Source organism: Rhinopithecus roxellana, chromosome 9 (assembly GCF_007565055.1).
Source record: "Rhinopithecus roxellana isolate Shanxi Qingling chromosome 9, ASM756505v1, whole genome shotgun sequence".
NCBI lineage: Eukaryota > Metazoa > Chordata > Mammalia > Primates > Cercopithecidae > Rhinopithecus > Rhinopithecus roxellana.
This window is the reverse complement of record NC_044557.1, coordinates 63,133,190-63,159,034: the sequence shown is the minus strand read 5'-3', so window position 1 is coordinate 63,159,034 and position 25,845 is coordinate 63,133,190. Positions and strand designations below refer to the sequence as shown.

The 25,845-nt window shown below is 35.3% G+C and overlaps 1 protein-coding gene and 1 pseudogene across 14 annotated transcripts in view; one reads left to right on the top strand and one right to left on the bottom strand.

The window, feature by feature from the left end:
* VPS13B (vacuolar protein sorting 13 homolog B) overlaps positions 1 to 25,845 on the bottom strand; it is a 904,863-nt gene that overhangs the window by 641,048 nt on the left and 237,970 nt on the right. Inside the window, exon 18 of one of the 14 annotated variants that reach the window (XM_030937302.1) lies at positions 4,810 to 5,098. The exons of the other annotated variants lie outside the window; for them this stretch is intronic. Within the exon in view, the coding sequence (XP_030793162.1) occupies positions 4,983 to 5,098 (116 nt within the window). The 3' untranslated portion in view covers positions 4,810 to 4,982. Of the gene's footprint in view, positions 1 to 4,809; positions 5,099 to 25,845 lie in introns of those variants that run through there. 14 annotated transcript variants of the gene reach the window in all.
* Positions 15,812 to 17,188, top strand: LOC104679877 (annotated as a pseudogene).

The window sequence follows — 25,845 nt, the reverse complement described above, 5'->3', positions numbered from 1 at the left end:
ACAATTTCCTAATGTTAGAAAAACTGAAATGAGAGACAGTAAAATATTCATACCGCTTTGTCTATACTTAACAGATAAATCAGGGCGGGGTGCAGGGGCTCACACCTGTAATCCCAGTACTTTGGGAGGCTGAGGCGGGTGGATCACATGAGGCCAGGAGTTTTGAGGCCAGCCTGGCCAACATGGCAAAACCCTGTCTGTACTAAAACAATACAACAATTAGTAAGACATAGTAGTGAGTGCCTGTAATCCCAGCTACTTGGGATTACTGAGGGCGAGGTAGGAGAATCGCTTGAACCCAGGAGGCAGAGGTCGCAGTGAGCCAAGATCGCACCACTGCACTCCAGCCTGGGTGACAGAGCAAGGCTCTGTCTCAATAAATAAATAAGAATTGTTGTCATATTTAAGGTCAAGGCATTTGGCAAGAAAGGAATATTATGACTAAAGGAAATCAGCACAGTGGACTCTAAAAATTACAGAACTATTGACAAGTTCATTCAGATTACTTCTGAGTTCTTAGAGGTTCAAATCATGTTAATAAATGCTTAGGAAGCAGCTAGGAGCAAGACCAAAACATTCCCTTTCCTCAGGATGTTTGGATTCTAGCAGAAAATGCCTAAAGTTTATTGAAGCTTTAAATAAGTACAAGGCACAAGGCACAATACTTTATATGAGTTTTTAATACCACAAAACAACCTAAGTTAATAAACAGCCACTATCACCACTGAAAAACTAAGGATTTGGTAGGTTAAGTAACTTGTTCAAAAATCACACAGTATTATCAAACTGGAACTTAAATCCAATTTGACACTGAGGACTGTGTTCTTAAACACTATGTTACACAGATCATTACCTATAAAAAACAATTACAATACTAAATTGATTGTGAAACAAGAGAGAAAGCACAAGACAGCCAAAAATAAGAGAGAATAAATCAGTAACATTCACTTACAGTTCTCTATATCATAGACATAAGCTCTGGTACGAAAACAAAGAAGGACTACTCAATTATTTCTCATGTGTTCCTCCCTACAAACACATGCATCCATGCACTACACATGTATACATATTTTAAATATCTAAACTTTTTTAGATATTTAAGATAGTGTGTCTTAAAGATAGTGTGTATATCTTCTTCAGTAGTCTTCTGTCATGAGGTACTCATTTAGCTAATGTAATATAGTCCTTCTTCCTGTTTAGTTTAATGAGTAGGCACTTATAATGGACCAATACTGTTGAGAAATAACTTTGCTGATTCAGACTCTCATAAGTTTATCATTTTGAGATTTATGGACAAAAATGATGAATACTCTTAGTGTTATTGTAGAACTATCTTCTAAAATATGACTGTTTTACAGATAGATTCAGGTATCTTTCAGATTCTGATCTAAATAACTCCAAAGGAAAAAATGTGAGGATAACTTTTTTAAATGCATAGATCCTCAGAATATTTTTCTCCATATGAATTTTTGTTCTGTAACCATGGTAGATTTTATGTGCTGAAAAGTGTGTTATATCTAGCATATGCTAGTTTTAAAATCTACTTAATAAAGCTGCAAGAAAAATACTAAATAATATTTTTAAAGAAGCAAATTCCAACATCTACAAATTAACAATTAACTCTAAAAACTACTTATAAAAACTGGACTGTTCAAGGTTCATTGCTTTTTTAATACCAGTAAATTTATAATCTTATAAGTTTCAAAGAATTTTATAACTTGGCTTAATTTGTGAGAAAACAGCTTATATGAATGCCAGTTATACTTCTTTGGAAAGACAAATGTAAACCTATTTAGTGATCTGATTTTCTCTTTCATCTTGTCTCCAGTTTCTGTGTAGATTTATAATGTTCATTGTTTCCAATTTTAACAAATCACCTAATGGCAGAAAGGAAAATATGTTAACCTTAGAATTATTTGCAGTTGGAGAAATCCCTTTTGTCTGGCCCATACAGGGCCTGCAATCTGTTTTAAACACAGATTGTCTGTCTTTCGTCTGACAGCCACCAAGCTGCACAAATTACTTTCTGCCTGTTCACCTGTTTGCAGCTGTGTCTATAAGCTAAAGATTCTGCAGTTGACTTGACCAACCACTTCAGGATTGATGACATGTGCTGCTGATAAAGTGAGCAATTTGAAGAAATTACTGGCTATAGTTATTGAAAGACATCTGGGCATGAGCTGAGAACTAGAAGCCTTCAATCATGTGCTTGCAACCTGCAGTGGCGGCAGCAGTGTTTGAAGTGATATCCTACTAAAGGCAGTTGGCCCTAGCACTAAATAACCAAGCAATGTATTGAACATAATCTCTCAAATAAGTAATAAAAGATTCTTTTAGCTGTAAAGATTTGAGGTTTGGTCCTTTCTTTAAAATATATTTTCAGGAAAAAACGTAAGGCATCAGTGAAGCTTTCTTATGTCTATCCTTTTCTGAGCTAACTTTACATGTATATTTCCTATGTAATGAACTTTTTCAAAGTGTTACTACTACTGCTTTAAAAAAAAAAAGTCAACTATTATTGGACACCTACTACATGCTCCACACCCTGACCACAGAACAGCTTTATGTCCATTATCTTATTATTAATACTCATATCAATATTAATCAGAATTACTATTCCCTTTCTCTGGTAGAAAAATTAAACTACACTAAAGCTCCAGGAAACCAGTCTAACAACATACAACTGTGTGTTACAGGGCTAGAATTTTGTATGTCTCCTGATCAAGAGTTAATTCAAGTATACCATACTACCTTTCATTTGGAAAATTGATGTACTTGGTTTCTTCATGCACTTTTTAATCATACAAGTAATTGTATATTTTGTCAGAAACATCTTGTCCCTCTAGTCCATCTTTCTGTCTCATTATATAAAACTTATTCCAAATCAAACTTTCTTCATGAATTAAGATGCCTGACTTAGTCAAAATTTAGACTTTAAGGCTAAGGGACAATGCTAAAAGCTCAGGCCTTTCCCGCATTTGCTGAAATTTAATTATAGTAAAAGTTCAAGTAAAATCATGCTAGAAAAAATAGCAAATATACATCCCTTTACGACAAAAAAAGGCATCATGCCTATCATTGAAGTAAAAGGAATGATGCCTATTAAACACTATGTAAATTTTTAAAGGCATTACAAACTATTTACAAGTTTGACACTATCAATAAAAATAATAATTAGGAAAGCATACAAAATGTCAGTAAAATATAGTCAAATAAGGAACTATGATAAGGCAATTCTATAAGTAAAAAATCAGAACTCAATTACAACTTACATTAATATCAGAAGAATCAATATATCTAGATATACTTATGTGAAAGACAAATTCAGTGTGTTTCAAATGCAAAACTGAATACAAGATTATATACGGCAACATATTTTTACAGTACCATTAAAATTTTCTAATAAGAAAATTAACATGATTTTGAAAAGCACTTGAACTACTTTGCTCCATTTGCAAATATTTATAAACTTATACATATAAAATGATACAAAACAATAAAGAGGTTATAAATAAAACAAAAACAAATATAACCATTCTGATAACAGTTATTGTTGAGCAATGTCTAAAAATTCTTAATTTGTACATATATTTCAAATATAGTAAAAGTCAATCCTTTTGAAAATGATTCAACTGAAACATATCTATTAATATTAGAAACCAATTATATATGGGCAGGGCATGTTGGCTCATGCCTGTAATCCCAGCACTTTGGGAGGTCGAGGTGGGTGGATCACCTGAGGTCAGGAGTTTGAGACCAGCCTGGCCAACATGGTGAAACCCCGCCTCTACTAAAAAAAAAGTACAAAAATTAGCTGGCCATGGTGGCAGATGCCTGTAATCTCAGCTACTCAGGAGGCTGAGGCAGGAGAATTGCTGGAACCCAGGCAGCAGAGGTTGCAGTGAGCCAAGATGGCGCCATTGCACTCCAGCCCGGGCTGACAACAGCGAGACTCCATCTCCAAAAAAAAAACAAAGAAAGAAAAAGAAAAAAAAAAAAACAATTATATATGGAAAAAATCACTGCTTCATAAGCAATAATAGTTCTTAGAGAAAATGAATATATCCAACACTAATTTTTTAAAAAAGCTTCCACTCTAATCTACATTTACACTTAAGTAACATATAAAGTATCTCATTTGCAAATATTAATTTGAAGATCAATTTTCTAATAATCAAATCATTATTCTTGTTTGGGATGGACACAGTCAATAAAATATATTTCTTCATTTAGTTAGAGAAGACATATTAAAAGAAACAAAAACAATTGCTTCTTTCAAAGGTTCTTCTGAATAACTGACTTTTCCACTATTTTTATATTGGTTTTAAAATTTCCATAGACTTGGGAAATATTATCCCTGGTATTTATAAACACTAGTATTTCTTTCAGAACAAATTTAAATACATTCTAAAAATGGCAAAAAATGCACCATCCTTTCAACTTGTTAAAATCAAATGTACTTGAAAAATAGAATAGCCAAAGCCTTCAAGTCAAGTAATTATATAAATTTGTCTTTCACATTTCAGTATTCATAAATTGGGATTTCATAAAGACCTGACTCTAGCCACAAAAGAGAATATATATCATTCATGATTATAACACATCAAAACTTTACTTATCAAATGATATAGTAATAACATTATTATACACAGGATAATAGTTAAGAAATACCATCTCTATCACTATCCTTCTTCCTCTCTTTCCTAATGATATTATGAGTTCATATTTTTAATAGCAGCTTTTATTTTAAAAGAGCTAAGTCATGAGAATATTCTTACATACCACTTCATAACTTTGACACAAAGTACGTATAAAAAGATTAGACTTTATTTGGTATAAAATCAGTTGGCAGTTTTACATCTGTGCATGCAACATAAATACACCAGCTGGCATCTCAAGCACACAAACATATGGACTTCAAAACAGAAACTTCCTTATTTGCAGCACTGCCAGGGTAATTTTGTATCCTCTGCATACTACAGCTATTTGTCAGGCCCCTGCAGGTGTGCACTGCACATAAACACACAGCTGTAGTCCAGCAAGCCAAGTGTTCCATCAAACACATAAAGGGAGACCTCAGCAGTTGGATTAGTCATCCCTACAACAGGTCCAGAGAGAACAATATGGGTTAGTATTTTTGGAAAAAGCATGGATGGGAAATTTATGATTATGCTAGTTTTACCAAATAACTGGTAGATTGTGTCATTTTAAAAGCAATGCCTACTTATTAAGTTTTTGTTAGAATAGCTGGAGAAAGTGAATTTTTTTAGTTTTAAATATAAATAATGTGTTTTATGTACAAATTAGTTTATTAAGTGTAAAATGTAAAAAGAGTTTTCAAATAGTTTTTAATTTTTGGAAGTTGTTGCAGCTGCATGCTTTGGCTATAATATTCACAAATCATAATGAGTACATATATTTAAAATATTTACCAGTTCTATGTTACACTTCACTATACTTATAATCTCTTTTATTCATATGTACTTTAGATGAACTTGCCATTTCAAGCTAATTGAGCTCAAAATTATGTATTAGACAACATTTAAATACCTAACATTGCACGCTGTATCAGACTGTAAGGAAATACTATTAAAATATTTAGTTCTCAAGTACATTATTAAATGGCTAGGTAATATATAAAAATGTAAGACATGATCATGATCACTGTAGAAATCATCTAAGAGCTGCCAACCAAATTAAATGAGGTCTTATTAATATTCTTTTAAAATACCTGGTAAGTATTTCAAGCAGTTGCTAATTATGGCCGCCTTAACCACATTTCCCCAAAAAATGCCCAGAGTCCACCTGGCAGTTGACAAAACATAAAGATAACTTAAAAAATGAGCTTGAATGCACTATGCCTAATATACTAATCTTCAGTGAACTTTGAGGTCAAAGCATTAGCAATCAAAAAACAGCAGTCTCTGGCATTAGGGATTTCACATTTCCTCTTATCTGGAATGCATAAAGGGACTTAGAAGTTACATTAATCTGATACAAATCCCACCCCTTTACATGAAGCCTAACTTTATTAAGTATTATTTTAACTGAGCCACCAAAATACCATCTAAAGTAGCAAATAAAGTAAATGAGGAGGAAAGAGTGAAAGCTTTATACTTATTTAATTTCTTTAAAGTAAATTATTACATATCTTATTATATTGTTCTATTTATAAACAGAAAATGCTTGGATTCAACCTGAACCCCCTCATTACTGCTGGGTCCCTAAAGTATGATTCATGGCTCCTTAAAGCTTTCTAGTAGCCTTAGATGCTTCAGATTGGTTCTGGCTGAACTGATTCTTAACCTCAGAACCTCTCTTTATCTGCAATTCTGTGTCAATTATTTAAATCATATCCCTTGGCTCAAAATACTGTCATCTAGAAAAGAGTGAAATGCTGACGATGAGTAGAATATCTTGGTCCTTTCCATAATAAAATATATTTAAGACAAATTTTAATTAAAAATACCTGTTCTGGTTATTTGTTGCTATGGAAATGCTCCAAAACTAAGGTTTAAAAACAAGAATCTATTATTTCTCTCTTACAGTTCTGTGGAATTTTCTAGACTTATCTGAGTGGTTCTTGGTTTGGTCTCACTCATGTAGCTGCAATCAGATGGTGGCTTGGGCTGGAATCATGTGAAATTTCAATCAAGCTGGAGATCCAAGATGGTTTTGTCACTCATATGTCTGATAACTTAGCTGGAATAACTGCAACAGCTGAGAGTCAGAGAAGCATTTCTCTCTCTCCTTCCTTACAATTAGCCTCTCTGTGTGACTAGCTTAGGCATCCTCACAACATAGCAGTTTCAGGGATACTGGCCTTCACATATGGTGGCGGGCTTCTCCCAGAGCACATATGCCAGGTGACTCGCACGGAAAATGCAAGGCTCCTTATAACCTGTCCTCAGAAGTCAAACAGTATCACTTTCACCACAAGCAAGTCAAAAGCAAGTCACAGGGCCAGCCCAGATTTAAGGGGAAAGGCCAATAGAAGAGCATAAATACTAGGAGGTCTGACTCATAGCCATCTTTTGAGGCTGACTACCTCAGTATAGTAAACAATATCATTTTTTTAAAACCCCAATATTTTCTATTGTTTGCTAACAATCTGTTAATGATTCAATATTTTAATTTTATAATTATTTTGTTGTTTACTAATGCTATTAGTTTCCAAGGATTTGATTATAAACTATGACAAAAGTACAGCAAAGTATATCATTTTTTTCAGATTCGTTTCCCTCACTCATCAGAAACTAAATCTATCTTTAAACAATCAAATATTGAAGGTTTGGCTAAATTGCCAAAAAGGATCAATCTTTATTTTGGGAGTTTAAAATATTAACTCCCAAATATTGAAAAATTTGTCACTTACTTAAATGAATACTATCTCGTTGCTTTAAAGTACTATATTTAGTAAATAACTGCCAGGACTTTCAAAAGATCTCTCCAAGGAAATGCATTGGGAGTGGGGGTTATGGGGGGAACAGGGTAAATTATCATAGACAGAAATAGCCAGCTACTACACACACACACACACACACACCCTAAAACCATAATGGGCATAATAATCTTGTTTATGGGAGGTTAAGAGCAACTCTTGTAATGTTAAGAGCTAAATTAAAGCCTACATTTCCCCATACAATTAGAAAAAAAAATTGGAGAGACAGTTGAAATAAGGAACAGAGCAGAAAGAAAAAAGTAATTTTAAAAGCTTTCATTTATTTGGTAGGTGGTATAGCTCCTCCTCCCCTCATCTGAAAGACACAAAACATAAAAGGTAAAACTCATAATTACATGAGTTTTTAAAAGTATATAAAAGGTAGGTCTCACATGCTCCATTTTCCCAAGACGTAATAACTCATAGTTGTTTTATATGAATTCTTCTCAATTTTTCAAACCAAAACTACCACTCTATCTATTCACCTACCTATATATCCGTCTATCAGTAACATATATACATGCACACACATACATGAATACAAACATCCTTCTCTTAAAAAGAAAGGTAAAGTGGTGCTAAAAGAATACTTGTTTTTCACTTAGAGCCTATTAATCTATCCTACTTAGTGGAATAGTTTACTAATTTTACTGATAACATTAGTTTAGAATTAGAATAGTTTACTAATTTTACATAGCATAATACCGCACAGTATAGAAATATGTTATATTCATATAACATCGATAAACCACATAAACATTTTGTTGAAAGAAACCAGATACAAAAGAGTATATATTGTATAGTTCCACTTACATGAACTTCCAGAATCGGAAAACTGAGCCTATGATGACAGAAATCAGAATAAGAACTGCCTATGGGGATGATGATCAGGATGGACTGCAAGCAGGCAAAAAGAAACTTTCTGATATTGAGTTTGGAAAACTTTGACATTTTTGGTTCTAAGACAGAATCAAGTTAAGTAACAACATACCATTTAATATTTTTGCTTCTTTTTCTTCAACTGCAAATAACTATCTTAAAATGTAAGTCATTATTACCTGAATTTGGAAATATTGGAGGAAACTGAGGTTCTGACGTCAAGTAACTTAACCAAAATCCCATGTCTAATCAGGTAGATGCCATACCGAATACTCAAGCTTGCACAGTCCTATTTCAGGGCTATTTTTTCTTCCTTTATCAATATTCCACTTTTTAGATTATATTACAAATTTCATTGGAAGTTCTCAGCTGTTCTCTTTAAGTGAAAGAAGTAGGAACAACAAAGACAAATCTATAGTTAAAACTTAAGGGCCTTAAAAAAAAAACTACTTGGGCCTTAAAAAAATACTTAGGCCTGGCACTGTGGCTCACACCTGAAATCCCGGCACTTTGGGAGTCTGAGGTGTGAGGATCACTAGAGCCCAGGAGTTCGGACTGGCCTAAACAACATAGTGAGATCCCATCTCCACAAAGAAACATTTTTTTAATTAGCTGGGTGAGGTGGCATGCATCTGTAGTCCCAGCTACTTAAGAGGCGAGGAGGTAGCAGCACTTGAGTCCTGGAGACTGAAGCTGCAGTGAGCTGTGACCACACCACTACACTCCAGCCTGGGTGACAGAGCAAGAACCTGTCTCAAAAAAAAAAAAAAAAATTAAAAATTCAGAATTTGAAATTACTATGTGAAATCTTCCTTGTGGTAAAAATAAACCTTACAGGATTACAACACAATTGATGTAATGAATTGTAAAGAAGTAAATAATTACAAACAATTGAAAAAATAACTTCCAATTTGTTAGCACATTGATTGTGTTTTGATGGTAGATTTATAGATGCTTTTTATTTCATTCTATGTGTTTTCCATATTCTATAGTCTATTTTTATGATAACAAGTATATAAAATGTTATTTATTTTATAAAGGAAATTCATTAAACTGAAATACACATTATTTTTGATCCACAATCCTGCATCTTTAATAAAACAGAAAGAAAATGAATGCATAGAGATCTATAAGCAAAGTTATCTGTTGCACCATTATGAGTAGTAACGAAAAAGGGGAAACATCTTAAATGTTCATAAACAGGAGAATTACTGAAGAAATAATGATACTCTCTTATACTATGGCATAGTACACAGTTATTAAGAAGAATAAGTTGGCCGGGCGCGGTGGCTCAAGCCTGTAATCCCAGCACTTTGGGAGGCCGAGACGGGCGGATCACGAGGTCAGGAGATCGAGACCATCCTGGCTAACACGGTGAAACCCCGTCTCTACTAAAAAATACAAAAAAACTAGCCGGGCGAGGTGGCGGGCGTCTGTAGTCCCAGCTACTCGGGAGGCTGAGGCAGGAGAATGGCGTAAACCTGGGAGGCGGAGCTTGCAGTGAGCTGAGATCCGGCCACTGCACTCCAGCCCGGGCGACAGAGCGAGACTCCGTCTCAAAAAAAAAAAAAAAAAAAAAAAAAAGAAGAATAAGTTATAATTATACAGTTATGCTGGAACAACAACGACAACATGGTGTTTTAAAAAAGCAAGTTCCAAAATATGCAAATAATCACATTAAAATACATACTCAACACAAACCTACACATGTGTTTATGTTTGTATCAGCATAAAGAAAGTGAGGTGGGAAAAAAAGGGATGGAAAGTATATTAGCTTTTTAAAAATATTTCTGTGCATATTAATGCACTGTTTCACATATTAAAGTGAATATGTATTACTTTAACAAAAATTGCAAAAGGTAAAAAACAAAGTAAATGTCTAAGCTTTGTATTTTTTATAAGCAGCATATAATCAAGAAATAACCAATATTAAAAAGAAAGTTATCCCCTACAAAGTCCGTTAGGGATACATACTATATTTCAACATTTTTAAAATTGTCTATTCTTTAAAAACCAAACAGTTTACTAGAAAGATAAAGATATACCTAACTATTACAAATGAGGCATTAGTGGAATACCAGAAATAACAAAGTGAAATGATAGTAATATTGTTGATGTTTCTTTTTGCACAGACTGTAATAAACAAAACCACATGTAACACAGTTTGCTTAGCAAAGTAGGGTACCCAGATGATAAGAATAAAGTCATTTGACTGATTTTGTGAATTCTAGATGAAATGTCATGCATTCAATAAGTAACATTTAATTCAATGTACTTAAGATTACTCTAAATTTATGACAGAATTGGATATAACCTGTTGAGAACCTCAGATTTACATAGAATGTGTCAGCCACACCACTCAATGGCCAGGAGAATAAGGGTCAGTCGTTAGTATCTGAATTACATATTACTGACATACACATTATTTTCCAATTTGTTATCACATTGGAATGTGATAACATTGGGATGCTCATTAAAGGTCAAATGTAAGGGCCTCACCAACAAAAACAGGACTGGCCTAAGAACCTGTATTTTAGCATGAACCAAAGTGATTCTTACTCAGGTGAAAGTCTGAGATATTGTCTCATGTAATTCAGGTAAGCCAAATAAATACCTTCCTCTCTCAGTAGATTTTTGGAGAGGGGGAAAAGATATTTTTCCTTTCCCTTGTAAGATTCTAAATATAAGTTTTACCATATAACATATAAATAAATAAGAAATTTATTTTTAGATATATCACTAGAATGATAATCTAGTCTTATCATTCACTAGATAATAATTATAGGGAAGCAAAATGCCACCAGTTGGCATATTACACGTTTTGCATATAATGCTACTTATTTTCCAAGACCCAGTTATTCTGTTAGCGCTTAAAAACAACTGTTTTAGCTTTTTTATCATGAATTGAAATAAGATAAACTAGTCAATAACTGTCAGTATTAACATGAAGCATCTGTACATTTCAGACTTTTTTAGAATTTGCATATAAAGTTAATTTCTCATAAGTTTTTTTCAATATAAATTTTATTATAGTCTAACATCCTTTAACTTATTTTTTATTATACAAAGCAATGCCAAAATACACTGGAGGAAAAGTTCTTACCAAAATTTATTCTATTTTTATCAGCAACTCGGTCCAGATTAACTCATCCTACACAGCTGAGCTCAAGCATCATCCTTCCACCTAAGCTTGCCCCATGTCCATTAGTTTTCCTCTAAACTCCCCCCAGGCTGGACTAAGAAGTAATATTTAAACACTTAATAAATGTTTCCTAAATCCAAAAATAGTAAATACTAGAACCAGAATCTTCTCATTCAAAACATATTTATTTTGTGCTTATTAACTAAAGATACTGTCTTTTCACACACACACACACACACACACACTCCCACAAACTCTTACACTAACTTAGAGAAATGTACAATTAATATATGTACTATGACAGTGGAAGTATAGGGCACTTTGAAATTATAAAGGTACCCCTATCCTGGTCTATAGAATTAATATTCAAGGATAAAGAAAAGTAAACCAGAAAATAGGGTGAGGGTAGAGTAAATTGAAGTACTCCAGGCAATGGAAGAGCATGACCTACAAACCTAAGGAAGGAACTAGGACTGCCTAGAGGCCTATTACAGAAGCTTACTGGTAGTACTGCCTATAGGAAGTAGGGATGAGAGCAGCAAGACCTGAAATTGGAGAAATGAAGGCCATCAAGAGTTTCAGAAGGAGTTTGCCATTCTTAATTAAAAAAAAACAAAAACAAAAAAAAACTGCATAATGCAGGTCAGGTAACAAAATACTTTTTTTTTTGTATGAATTTTTTAAAATTTATTTTACTTTATTTCAATAATTTTGGGGGAACAGGTGGTTCCCCCAAAACTTACATGGATAAGTTCTTTAGTGGTGATTTCTCTAATTTTGGGGAACTCATCACCCAAGCAGCATACACCACTATACCCAATGTGTAGTCTTTTATCCCTCACCACCACCCTCTCAACTAATTCTATATCACTGTGGTATAGCCTATTATCCAAAAACATTCGTGACTTTTTCTGTTTCAGTCATTAATTTTATTAAATATTTATTTATTCATTTCTTATTTTTCACCGACAATGTATTTACATGCCTGTTTTCCTTTTCACTGAAACATTTTCCTTGCCTCCACTTTACATTAGCCTGGTTGCTTACCCCAACATTTTGACAAAAACCCTCAACTATTACCCTTGCATTGTCAATGTATTGAAAGATAACAGTGATAATCTGTTAAAGAGATATAATCCTCTATTTTTATAGTAATTTTTGCATTTTTATTCAAGTAATCCAAAAAGTACCTGTAAAAGCAAACACAAAATACTTGGGGGGAAATACCATCAGGCATCTCATTTACTTCAAAAGTTAAGGTGTTGTATTATTCCATTTTCACACTGCTGATAAAGACTGAGCAATTTACAAAAGAAAGAGGTTTAATTGGACTTACAGTTCCATGTGCCTTGGGAAGCCTCACAATCATGGGGGAAGGCAAGGAGGAGCAAGTAACATCTTACGTGGATGGTGGCAGGTAAAAAATGAGAGCTTGTGAAGGGGAATGCCTCTTTTTAAAACCATCAGATCTTGTAAGACTTATTCACTATCATGAGAACACCACAGGAAAGACTTTCCACCAGGTCTCTCCCACGACAAGTGGGAATTCAAGATGAGATCTGGGTGGGGACACTGCTAAACCATATCAGATGTGGTTACAGAACTGGAATTTTTGAAACTACTTTACATCTAAGATAACTTCCATAGCATTATCAAATGTAAGAAATCTCAGATCACTGTACATATCACATGAGCAATGCTTCTTTTTTCTCCATTCTCCACTTGCCTTTTTAAAAACATCCAGGTGATTTTATAGGGTGAATGTAATAGGACATGAAGATCACTGCTGTCTGTAGTTGGAAACATATCATTCAAATTTATCTGTTCTCTGCTTCAGGAAACATCATTTAAAAGGTACTTGGTAAAACCATTACAGTTTCAAACTTTAAAGTCATTAAGAACAGAGTTCAGAGATTACATCAAATTAAAATCAGCAAGTCAGGCATGGTGGTTCACGCCTATAATCCTAGCACTTTGGGAGGCCAAGGCAGGTGGATCACTTGAGGCCAGGAGTTCAAGACCAACCTGGCCAATATGGCCAAACCCTGTCTCTACTAAAAATACAAAAATTAGTCAGGTGTGGCGACACACACCTGTAATCCCAGCTACTCAGGAGACTGAGGCAGAGGCAGGAGAACTGCTTGAACCTAGGAATCTGAGGTTGCAGTGAGCCGAGATCATGCCACTGCACTCCAGCCTGGGCAGCAGAGCAAGATTCTGTCTTTAAAAAAAAAAAAAAAAAAGACATCAACAAATGGACTAGATGTTACACCTATCATTAAAGCAAAATCCTTGAGAACTGTTTTCCAGACCTTATATAATGCCTCTACAACACAACTGACCAATGACAGTAGATGAAAAACAGTAGTGCTTTGAAGCATCAGCCAGTAAATGCTACCATGGTTTGCCATGAGTGAGATGCACAACATATTAAACCACAGTTAATTAAATCAAACCAGTTCTTGCATTGTTACAATACATCCTATACTACTTATTTGGATACTATGCAGCTGTTTTTAAACTTTAAGATCTCCACACCCATCTCCAGTAGATACTATTCTATTTTCATTGATTGACAAAGAAATAAATAAGTGGTTACCATTGTTTTCTACTGTAGAGGGGAAAAAAGCAAATTTTTTTTATGTCTCTATTATCTCTAATTCACAGTAAGTGGTTCTAACAACTATCTCATGAAAGAACTGAAGGAAAATGAAATAACACTGAAAAAAAAATTTTTTTTTTGAGACGGATTCTCCTCGCTCTGTTGCCCAGGCTGGAGTGCAGTGGTGCATCTCAGCTCACTGCAAGCTCCGCCTCTCGGGTTCACGCCATTCTCCTGCCTCAGCCTCCCGAGTAGCTGGGACTACAGGCATCTGCCACCACACCCGGCTAATTTTTTTTGTATTTTTAGTAGGGATGGGCCCGGCTAATTTTTTTTGTATTTTTAGTAGGGATGGGGTTTCACCATGTTAGCCAGGATGGTCTCGATCTCCTGACCTCATGATCTGCCCGCCTCGGCCTCCCAAAGTACTGGGATTACAGGAGGAAATTTTTTATATGGTAGTACTTATTTGTGTAATAAATTATGTTGAAAAGTACTCCAGTGGATTTAATGTAATGTATCACTTAGTTAAGAAGAAAATAATTGGCAATTCCTCTATGTTGAAACATAAAAACTTGTTTAAATTTTATATATAATATGCAGCCTACTAAATTATTAGTTAAAATAGAAACTAGCCTCTAAAAACATTAAGGCTGAAAACACAGGATTTTGCTATTAAAAATACTTTCCTCTAAACTTACCCAACATTCTGTATAATTTGGGTAAATTAATAAATATGATAGGCACACAGAAGAAAAGGAATAGATTTTACTACATTCCATATTGTTAAAATACAGCACACTACTAAGCTGTAGCAAAAGCCAAATATCATCATTACAGAATAACTTTTTGGAATACAAAGATAAATGTAGAATCTAATTTAAAATAAATTTTCAAGGTAAGTTTCTATTAAGCATATTGAGTTGATTTTTAATATGACAACATGGTACTCAATTTCTCACCTGCTGTCAGCTGCTACATTATTACTATAGTCTCTACACATCTGTAGTGACAAAGAAGGTGTTCAATTTCAGCTGAAATAGATGCGGGAGCAAGACTTTTTTGGTAGCATTGAAGATGCTGATACTTCTAGCAACTTACTACATTTTCTTTCCTCTATATCAACAATTCATTAATTAAAAATCTACACAGAAATGTTTGCAAAGCACTCTTGTAAAAGTCTATTATTTTAAGATTACTGAGAAAGTAAGGTGTGTTCTAGATGATCTAATTTTTCTCTAACACTTTCTTCTTTTCATACCTTCATATTTTTTCATTATTATATTTGAGTCAAGGATTATTTTCTTGGATACTATTAATCATTTTATTCTCCTTCCTGGAACATTCTATTTCTCCCTTTAATTCAATCTTATAAATGTGAATAAATCCCAAATAGGGCATTATTTTGGGAGACTTGTTGCAATTAAATAGAAAATGTATATAGTTTAAATGTTTTATTTGTGCTTGTACATTAAACAATTTTATAAATTATACAAATAATCAGGATATAATGCAACCTCTACTAATGTCTTATTTTTATTTAAATGTTTATGAACATTTTGACTTAGAAAAATTACAAAGACTTTCATAAAGTTAATAATGTACTAGGAACTCACACACGCGCACTACCCAACTCTAGCCAGCACAAGGCTCTGCTCCCAGCCTGACCGAACCCAGCCTCGCAGGAGCCCCTTCCCGACCAGCTTGTGGAGTGGGCGCGGGGCGGCGGCAAGGCCAAGGTAAAGTGGAATTGCATGGGAAAATCATGGTTGATTACTCAGTCTCTAAAAAGGTAAGGAACAGGAAAATTCAGATTTGAAACATACCTCCTCACCTTCAGTGGGAGGTGTTGGATGCACTTTTGGCTCAATACGGTACAGTGGAGAATGTGGAACAAGTCAACTCAGACACAGAAACTGCTGTTGTCAACGTCACATATGCAACAAGAGAAGAAGCAAAATAGCCATGAAGAAGCTAAGTGGGCATCAGTTTGAGAACTACTCCTTCAAGATTTCCTATATCCCAGATGAACAGGTGAGCTCCCCCTCACCTGCTCAACGAGCCCAGGGTGGGGACCGGACCACTCTTACCGGGAGCAAGGCCATGCCCTGGGGGCTCTTCTCAGGCCAGACTGATTTCCCGCTGCAGATCCCACCCAGTTTTTTGGTGCCATGATCGGAAAGGAGGGCTTGACCATAATGAACATCACTAAGTAGACCCAGTCCCGGTTAGACATCTATAGAAAAGAGAACTCTGGAGCTGAAGAGAAGCCTGTCACCATGCATGCCACCCCAGAGGGGACTTCTGAAGCATGTCACAGCCACACAATTCTTGAAATCATGCAGAAAGAGGCAGATGAGACCAAACCAGCCGAAGAGATTCCTCTGAAAATCATGGCCCATAATGGCTTGGTTGGAAAACTGATTGGAAAAGAAGGCAGAAATGTGAAGAAAATTGAACATGAAACAGGGACCAAGATAACAATCTCCTCCTTGCAGGATTTGAGCATATACAACTCAGAAAGAACCATTACTGTGAAGGGCACAGTGGAGGCCTGTGCCAGTGCTGAGATAGAGATTATGAAGAAACTGCGTGAGGCCTTTGAAAATGATATGCTGGCTGTTAATACCCACTCCGGATACTTCTCCAGCCTGTACCCTCATCACCAGTTTGGCCCGTTCCCGCATCATCACTCTCCAAAGCAGGAAATTGTGAATCTCTTCATCCTAACCCAGGTTGTGGGTACCATCATCGGAAAGAAAGGGGCACACATCAAACAGCTGGCAAGATTCACCGGAGCCTCCATCAAGGCCCAGGGACGGATCTTCAGGAAACTGAAAGAAGAAAACTTCTTTAACCCCAAAGAAGTGAAGCTGGAAGCCCATATCAGAGTGCCCTCTTCCACAGCTGGCCAGGTGACTGGCAAAGGTGGCAAGACCATGAATGAACCACAGAACTTAACCAGTGCAGAAGTCATTTGTGCTTCATGAAAATGAGGAAGTGACTGTCAGAATTATTGGGCACTTCTTTGCTAGCCAGACTGCACAACGCAAGATCAGGGACACAGGTGAAACAGCAGGAGTAGAAATACCCTCAGGGAGTTGCCTCACAGTGCAGCAAGTGAGGCCTCCCACAGGCACCAGCAAAACAATAGATGAATGGAGGCCTTCCAACACCTGACAAAATGAGACCAAACACAGCCAGCCAGATACGGAGCAAAGCAAAGACCATCTGAGGAATGGGAAGTCTGCGAAGGCGGCCAGGGACTCTGTAGATGCCCTGAGAATCCCAGGGGCCAAGAAGGGGTAGGGAAGGTCAGCCAGGTTTGCCAGAACCTCCAGGCCCTGCCTCCTGCCTCCCAGGGCTCCTGCAGGCTTCAGCAATCCACTTCACCATCCACTCAGATCTCTCCTTAACTCCCACAACGCCATCCCTTTTGGTTGAAGTAACATAGGTGAACTTCAAAGCCAAACAAAATGCACACCTTTTTTTGTGGCAAATCTCTGTACATGGGTGTACATATTAGTAGGGGACATTAAGATATGTGGCCTGTGGGTTACACAGGGTGCCTGCAGCGGTAATATATTTGAGAAATAATATATTAAATAACTAATTCCAATTTTTAATCAACTATTAATTTTTTTTTTCTTTTTAAAGAGAAAGCAGACTTTTCTAGACTTTAAAGTCTTTCTTTGGGAGGTTCACGGTGTACAGAAGAGCTTCGAGGCCACCTACACAAAATTCACCCAGGGGGAAATCTCATCAGAAGGAAACTCACAGCAGTTCTGGATCATCTGTGTATGTCAACCGGAGGGATACCGTCTCCTTGAAGAGAAAACTGTGTCACTCCTTATGCCTGTCTAGCTTATACATCCATTTCTCTTTGCTTCACAGGTTTTAAACTGGTTTTTTGCATACTGCTATATAATTCTCTATCTCTCTCTCTGTTTATCTCTCTCCAACCTCCCCTCCCCTACTTCTCCATCTCCATTCTTTTGAATTCCCTCATCCCTCCATCTCAATCCCCTATCTACGCACCCCCCAGCCCCCGCAGGAAAGCGGTGCTCTGAGTATCCCATCACACAAAAGCAACAAAAGCGAAACACACAAATCAGCCTCAACTTACACTTGGTTACTCAAAAGAACAAGAGTCAATGGTACTTGTCCTAGCATTTTGGAAGAGGAAAACAGGAACCCATCAAACCAACCAATTAATCAAACAAAGAAAAAAATTCCACAATGAAAGAATGTATTTTGTCTTTTTGCATTTTGGTGTATAAGCCATCAGTATGGAGCAAAATAAGTTCTTTCTTTAAAAAAAAAAAATGTGGAGGAAAGTAGCAATTTATACAAGGTTGTTGGCCCAGGGCGTTAAATTTACAGATTTTTTAAATGAGAAAAACACACAGAAAAAGCTACCTCAGGTGTTTTTTACCTCAGCACCTTTGCTCTTGTGTTTCCCTTAAAGATTTTGTAAAACTGATAGTTGGAGCATTTTTTTAGTTTTTTAATAAAAATGAGTTGGAAAAAAAATGAAGGTGACAGTCCAACTGTGCAACAACTGTTCTGAATTGTCTTCTGGTAGCCAAGAACCTATATGGCCTTCTTTTAGACAAACCTTGAAAACATTTATTTAAAAAAAAAAAAAAAGAAAAGAAAAGATGACAAAGAAAAATAAGAGAGAGAATATTGGAGATGCCCTAAATTTTAATAGGGCATGTGCCATTAGGGCTTTCTGTACTAAACGATGAACATGTACTGGTTTATGTGAACAAGCCATTATACCACCAGACTGCAATGCCAGTTTCCTCTACTGTAAATAGTGTTCTGTGACAAAGAAAACAAAAAAAAAAGAAATATATCCAGCTAACAAGACTCCGTCTCAAAAAAAAAAAAAGAAAAAGAAAAAAAAATGTACTAGGTTAGTATTTGTGTTAACTGTCAATCTCCTGACCTAATCATTGAACTTGTGAAATCATGATTTCTATACGTGAAACTAACAGCTTCTACAATTATTGACAATTATAGTATTTTACTCTGGTGATAAACATTTATACTTTAACTTATTGACAGAACTTTAACACATAAAGCCTATGAGCATATGTTCATTGTCTGTTACATTTAGAATGCTTACCTGTAATTTTAAAAATAAACACTGAAACATTAACAAAAAGTCCAAATGACATGTCTCATTTCTCAAAGTAATGTTAGGCTACTAGATATAATGGTAAGCATTTTCACACACAAATTCAGGAATGCCAGAAATGACACTGAAGTGACAATTCTGCTCTTCAACTTCCCAAAGGCCAAGGCCAAAGCTGAAACCAGAGTAGATTTCAGCTGAATGCCCAACTTGAATCTGCATTTCTAGTATCCCTAATAAAGTAATAATCCCATTAAAAGTAACAGTAAAACTGTAACAATTTCCATTTATAGAACAATCATGGTATACCAGACATTCTATATTATTTCACTTACTTCTCACTATACTCCTATAAGGCACATACTACCAGTGTTCACCATTCTACAGAGGAGGAAACTGATTTTTAAAGACATAAAGATACTTCCCTAAATCATATGGTTAACAAATGGTGTGGCCAAGGTTCAAACTTGGGCATTGAGAAGACATTTCTCAGAACTGCAACCTAGTTTTCATACACAATTACAAGTCTTAAATAAGAATCAACATGAGTAAAATAACTTTCAATTAGGCAAGTCAGTATTTTGGAGGGGAGCGAGATCTAAAATTTCCTATGGGAGGAGGACTTCTGACCTCAAGGAAAATAAAAGCAGTTCTAGAAGGCAGCACTGTGCAGGTCCCTGCTATATGCAGGAAACCTGGGAGCTTTCAACTATGTCCTGTACTACAACAGAGAGTCGTGTGGATCGAGTGAGGGACTAAACTTTAACGACTCAAGATATTCACATGAAGACTTTAAAATGCCTAAATAAAATTCCTACACAAGCATTTATTTACTTTTTTCAGAGCTAAGAATAGGCAAAAAATGCAAACATGAATCATAAGTTCTATTTACTCAACTAAAAATTAATATGGTTCTTACAATTCAGTAATAGTTACTTAGAAGCAAAATAACTGGTTAATGAGTTACTACAGAAACACAGAAAATGGGAAAAATAAACTCTAATAATGTAATTAATGTGTGTTTTCTGCAGATGTTACACAATTACTCGTGATACGAAAGAATTCTCCAAGTGACAACATTGTATGTCTTAAGTGAGAAGTCAATATATATTTGCATTATGCCTATTGAATGTGGAAACAGGTAAGCAGGAGTAAACTTTCTAAATCATAAGTCAAATTGTATCACTCCTTTGGTTAAAACCCTCCAACGACCTCCCAATGTTATTTGAACAAAATCCAAAATTCTTACTGTGGCTTGCAAGGCTTTAGAATATGACACCTACCAAACTCTCTGACCTCATTTCCCTGCACTCTCTTCTTTTTATCTCAGAATTCTCTAGCCAAAGTGGCCTTCTATCTCTCCTTTAAGCCAAGGTTTTACCCATAACAGGTCCTTTATATCAGATTTTCGGTTTGCTTAGAAAATTCTTCTTCCATACCTTTGCTCTACATGAGAACAGGGACATGTCTGTTTTGTTCATATCACCCATGCCCAGTCCTAACCCTAGCACATAGTGTCAAACTGTTAACGCTGACTGAATCAATCAATCAATCAATAAATCAATCCATGAATAATTAGTATCATACCGAAGTCCACCCCCACCTTCAACTACGAACACATTGCCTGGCTACAAGGAACATGATTAGCTGACAGTCTTCAGCTGTTAGCTTTTATAAAGTTGACTTCAGCTTTTCAGCCAAGAGCATTCTCCTCATGGAGAAGCCCAGAGCCAATGCCTGAATAATGGTGGTAGAAGGTCCTAGTCATTTCCACTAATGCAGGAATATTACAACAACCTTTGCTCCAGAGGTCCCTAATGGGTTGCCCAGAGACTTTGCAAAATCAGCTTCACAATGTGACAACTCTTTCCATCCAATCTTGTTCCCAACCTTTTTTTTTCACAGGTGTTGCTCACTAGCATGCAGTTTGCAGTCCTAATTCCATCTCAGGGTCAGCTTTCTGGAGAACCTAACCAGCCCTGTTTCCATTTCAAAAATCACTCCTTATACCTACAAATAAAATGTCATTTTTAACAGTGCACAGACGATTCATTTTATATGAAATATGTGATGAGTGAGCTTACGACCACCTTCATCCTCCACTTACACACACACACACACACACACACACACACACCCTAACCACAAAATGTCAACTCTTCCCTCAAGCCTTCAAATATAATCATCTGCTCTTTTCTTATGGCTTCCTTTTGAACATCCAGCAGTACTTACCACACACTATTATAATTATGTGCTTATATGTCTGTTTCCCTAGTAAAGATGGAGCTCCTGCAATCTGTACCTTCTTCACATTAAAAACCCCAGTGCCTTATAATGTACCTGGTACAAGTAGGATGTTCCATCAATTTCGTGATGAAGAAAGGAAACAAAGTAAAAGTGAGGTTTTTAAAAAGAAAAAAAAAAAAAAACACTTTAAAACTATATAGATTACATATATTTTATCTGTGAGACTGGATAACTATGGCCAGCAAATTCAAGCCCCAAATATCCATTCTAAAACTAAAATAACTTTATTTTTCCTAGTGAATAAAATTATTTTCGTTTTTGAGATACATTCATTAATGTTAAAATTGAAAGTTTCTAGGCTACCTGAAGGTCTATTCATTTTAAATTTTTTAGGACACTTCCTCACAAGTACATATTAGTTACCAAGGAAAAATGAAACACTGGTTTTTACAACTCATTAAATTTATTTTCAACTTCATATAACCTGTCAGTTCCCTGCACTCTCCAGGGACAAAAACCAAGCCAAACATTCCTAGCACATAAGCACAAAATAAAAGTAATCCATGAAAAACACATACAAAAAATAAAGTGTCTATAAGAAAAGCATTTCACAAATTACAAAATTTTAATTTTGAGAATTGCTAAGCCATTCTATTTTCTGAGAACAGTTAAGCCATTTTATTCTTTTAATTCAGTATGTTAAAATGGGCATTACTCCTCCACCTAGTAATCACAGAATAGGTGAATAATTTAGAAATTCAAATATTTGAAAGGAAGGCTAAGCCTCCCATAGGAAATAAAAGTGGAAATGAGTCCAAGAGAGAAAATGGCTTGGTTCCACACCCTTAAAATTGCCTACAGCAATGCATCAAAAAATAAAAATAAGCCCCCTGAGTCTGGGTCAGCAGCATAGTGTTACAACTTAAGCATTGGGTCATCAATGGCAATGGTAGGCTGATTAATGGTTGAGGTAATATATTTACTTACTGTAGTGTGGAACTGTATAACAGTACCACCAACAGTACAAAGAGTTCTTGTGTGGATATCATATACAAAGAAATACTATAACCATCTACTACTTATATTTTAATATGGATATATGAAACAAACCAGAACAGTTTAAGAAGTACACACAAACTAACTATATTATAAATCCTAATCATTCAACTTGTTAAAAAAATAAAACTGAACTTCATTCATTCATTCAGTCTACGAATTATATTTTCCAAAAAAAAGCACCTCATTTTTGCTACTCATTATTAAAATCTGATCCTAATTTTCAAAACCTTCCTAAAATCTAAAAGATAAAAGCAAAAATGTTAATATGGGAAGAGGCAGTTTTTCAAGTAATTAAGCCATTCCCTAAAATATAGAAAACAAAATCTTTTTCACGTATGGCATTGATAGGTTAAATATAACATTGATTTTTCTTCATATTTAGCAGGCAGCTCCAATGAATACAATAAACATGTATGAATTATATTATGTATGTTACTTTTCAGAGTTCTTGAGAAACTGATTTTGAAAATAACCAAGGAACGACACAGGGAGTGGAAGAATTTAACTATATGTGTTCCCAGTGCCTGGTATAGAGATAAACATAAAACAGTGTCTATATATGTTTATTGAATACAAAAATTAATATTAGTTCAAGATCAGGTTTTTCTTAATGATAAAATATTTCTTTTTCTCAGTCATATGTGGGAGCTAAAAAAGTTGGTATCATGAAGGTGGACAGTAGAATGATGGATACCAGAGGCTGGGAAAAGTGTGTGGATGAGTTGCAGGAGATGAAGAGAAATGGGTCAATGAGTACAAACATACAGTTAGACAGAAGGTGTAAGTTCTAATATTGATGGCAGAGTGGGGAGGCTAATAGCAACGGTGTATATTTTGAAGTAACTCAAAGAAAGAAACTGAAATGTTCTCAACATATAGAAATGATAAATACTCAAAGTCATGGATAGTCCAAATATTCTAACCTGATCATTACCCATTTTATGCATGCAACAAAATATTACATATACCACATAAACATAAAATTGATATTATGTATAAATTTTTAAAAATTTATTTACACAGAGAAAATGTTATCAGTACCAAGAGTCTTGCTTTCTGAAGATTATTATACCTATAACATGTAATTTAGGCAAGATTGATATTAAGAATCATTACCTGAAAGGCAACACCCAAGAGTCGTAAGAAGTGTCCCTAATTTTGACCCAATATTTGTGCTCTCAGAAATTTTTGCAGGAAAGTAACTTAAAAATATCAACATGCATGAAGATACAAAATGTTGTATCTAAGAACAATAATAAATCACCTACATTTCAAGTGTTAATGAATTTCTTTAAAAAAAGATGTCAGTGGAATAATATTAAATAATTCAATTTAAAAGTATGTAAGGCATATACTATATAACTGGCACAACATGTTAGATAGCATACTCTGGGAACTTAAAAGAAGTACACCTAAAGCAGTCTGAAGGATCTGAAGCTTCAGCTATGTCTTAATGGAAAATAGGTTAAGCAGACAAGAAGAAATGGTTATGACAGTAGGCAAGAGGTTGCAGGAAGATGCAGTAGCATGTGCAACAGCAAGGAGGTATGAGAGACTATATGTTTTGGCTTGAAGTGTACTATAAGTAGTTCAGAGCATCCTGGCTAACACAGTGAAACCCTGTCTCTACTAAAAATACAAAAACTTAGCTGGACGTGGTGGCGGGAGCCCGTAGTCCCAGCTACTCGGGAGGCTGAGACAGGAGAATGGCGTGAACCCAGGAGGCAGAGCTTGCAGTGAGCTGAGATGGCGCCACTGCACTCCAGCCTGGTGACAGAGTGAGACTCCGTCAAAGACAGAGGACAGGGGAGGGGAGGGGAGGGGAGGGGACGGGAGGGGAGGGGAGGAGAGGGAAGAGGGGAGGAAAAAGAGGCTTGAGGAAGAAAGTTTCCCACAATGAGTCTAAGAGAAGGTCATGAAATGACCATGTACTAACATGGGAAGAAGTTCCAACTTTATCTTGAGGACAAATGAGAAACCACTGAAGGATACAATCAGAATTCCATTTTAGAAAGATCACTGAGACTGCACTGGAGAGAATGAATTGCAAAGAAAAACAAGAGAAAACTTGGAAAGATACTATTACAACAGTACTATTAGAAACAAAAGCATGGTAACAGAAAGTAGAGCCCAGGAAGATTTAGCAGGAAGAAATAACAGAACATTAAAGAGAATCCCTAGGTGTTTTACAGAAAACAAGGGGTGAATTGTGATACAATTAGCTATGATTAGAAAATAAGAGTTAAATTTCCTTCTGAATATAGTATAAGTGTTAGATACCTTGGCATATTCAATTAAATTCAACAGTTTCAGGAAGATGTTCTGGGCTACAGCATTAAATGAACCAGTTGTCAGCGAATGGGTTGTAGCTGAAGCAACATAGGAGAAAGAGATTACTCAGTGTACTCTCTTAAGACCAACAACAAAAAGACAAAGGAGAAGAGCCCACAAACCAGAAGAGAGTTCTACGTATGTCAGAGTCAGGAAGTTAGAACTACAAAATATACACTGGACTCAGCATCAAAGCTAACTGGAGAGGCAGCATGTATATAATTCTAAGTCATTTCTCTGTGACAGAAAAGAGGAAGAAAAAATGAGACCTTGGGAGGAACTTTGAATCTAAGAAAATTTTCTATTTGTATGCTTTCCACAATGAGAGAGACAATCAGAGTGGTATGTGACCACCATAAAGAGAAATTTTAAAATATAATGTTATGAAAAGAAGAGCATAACATAAAATGGTAAAGACATAATAAATAAAACCATGTAAGAATTTATATATGAAGACATGAGTTGGAAGGGAACGTGGAAAATTAAAAACAGTCATGCCATACTTGTATCTTTTTCCTTTTATGATTTCCTTTAATGTTGTCCTATGCTTTAATAATTGAAAAGTGAGTAAAAAGAAAATAACCACTCAATACATCTCCTCACCAAATCCCATCATATGAATACAATTAATTAGCTATAGTCTTATGATTAATAACTTAATGAAAAATAAACCCATTATTCAATCCTAATTTTCTAATAATCATTTCATCTAATCCTAAAATGTGCATTCCTAAAAATTATCTGGCAAACATCTCAGTACTATAAGATTTCCCATGTCTCACTAAACTTGGAAAATATGAGGTAAATGGCATGTTAACTTGAACAATCATAAAAATGCTGAGAAAGTAAAAGGTTCATATAATGAAAAAAAACTTAGAAATGTTTCCATATGTTTCTATGAAGTATTCTTTTCCCACTACATGAACACATTCAAGATTTTATTTTTGGCTTTGTTTCAGGAAAAAAAAAAAAACCCATCTACATAGTACAGCACTTACAAG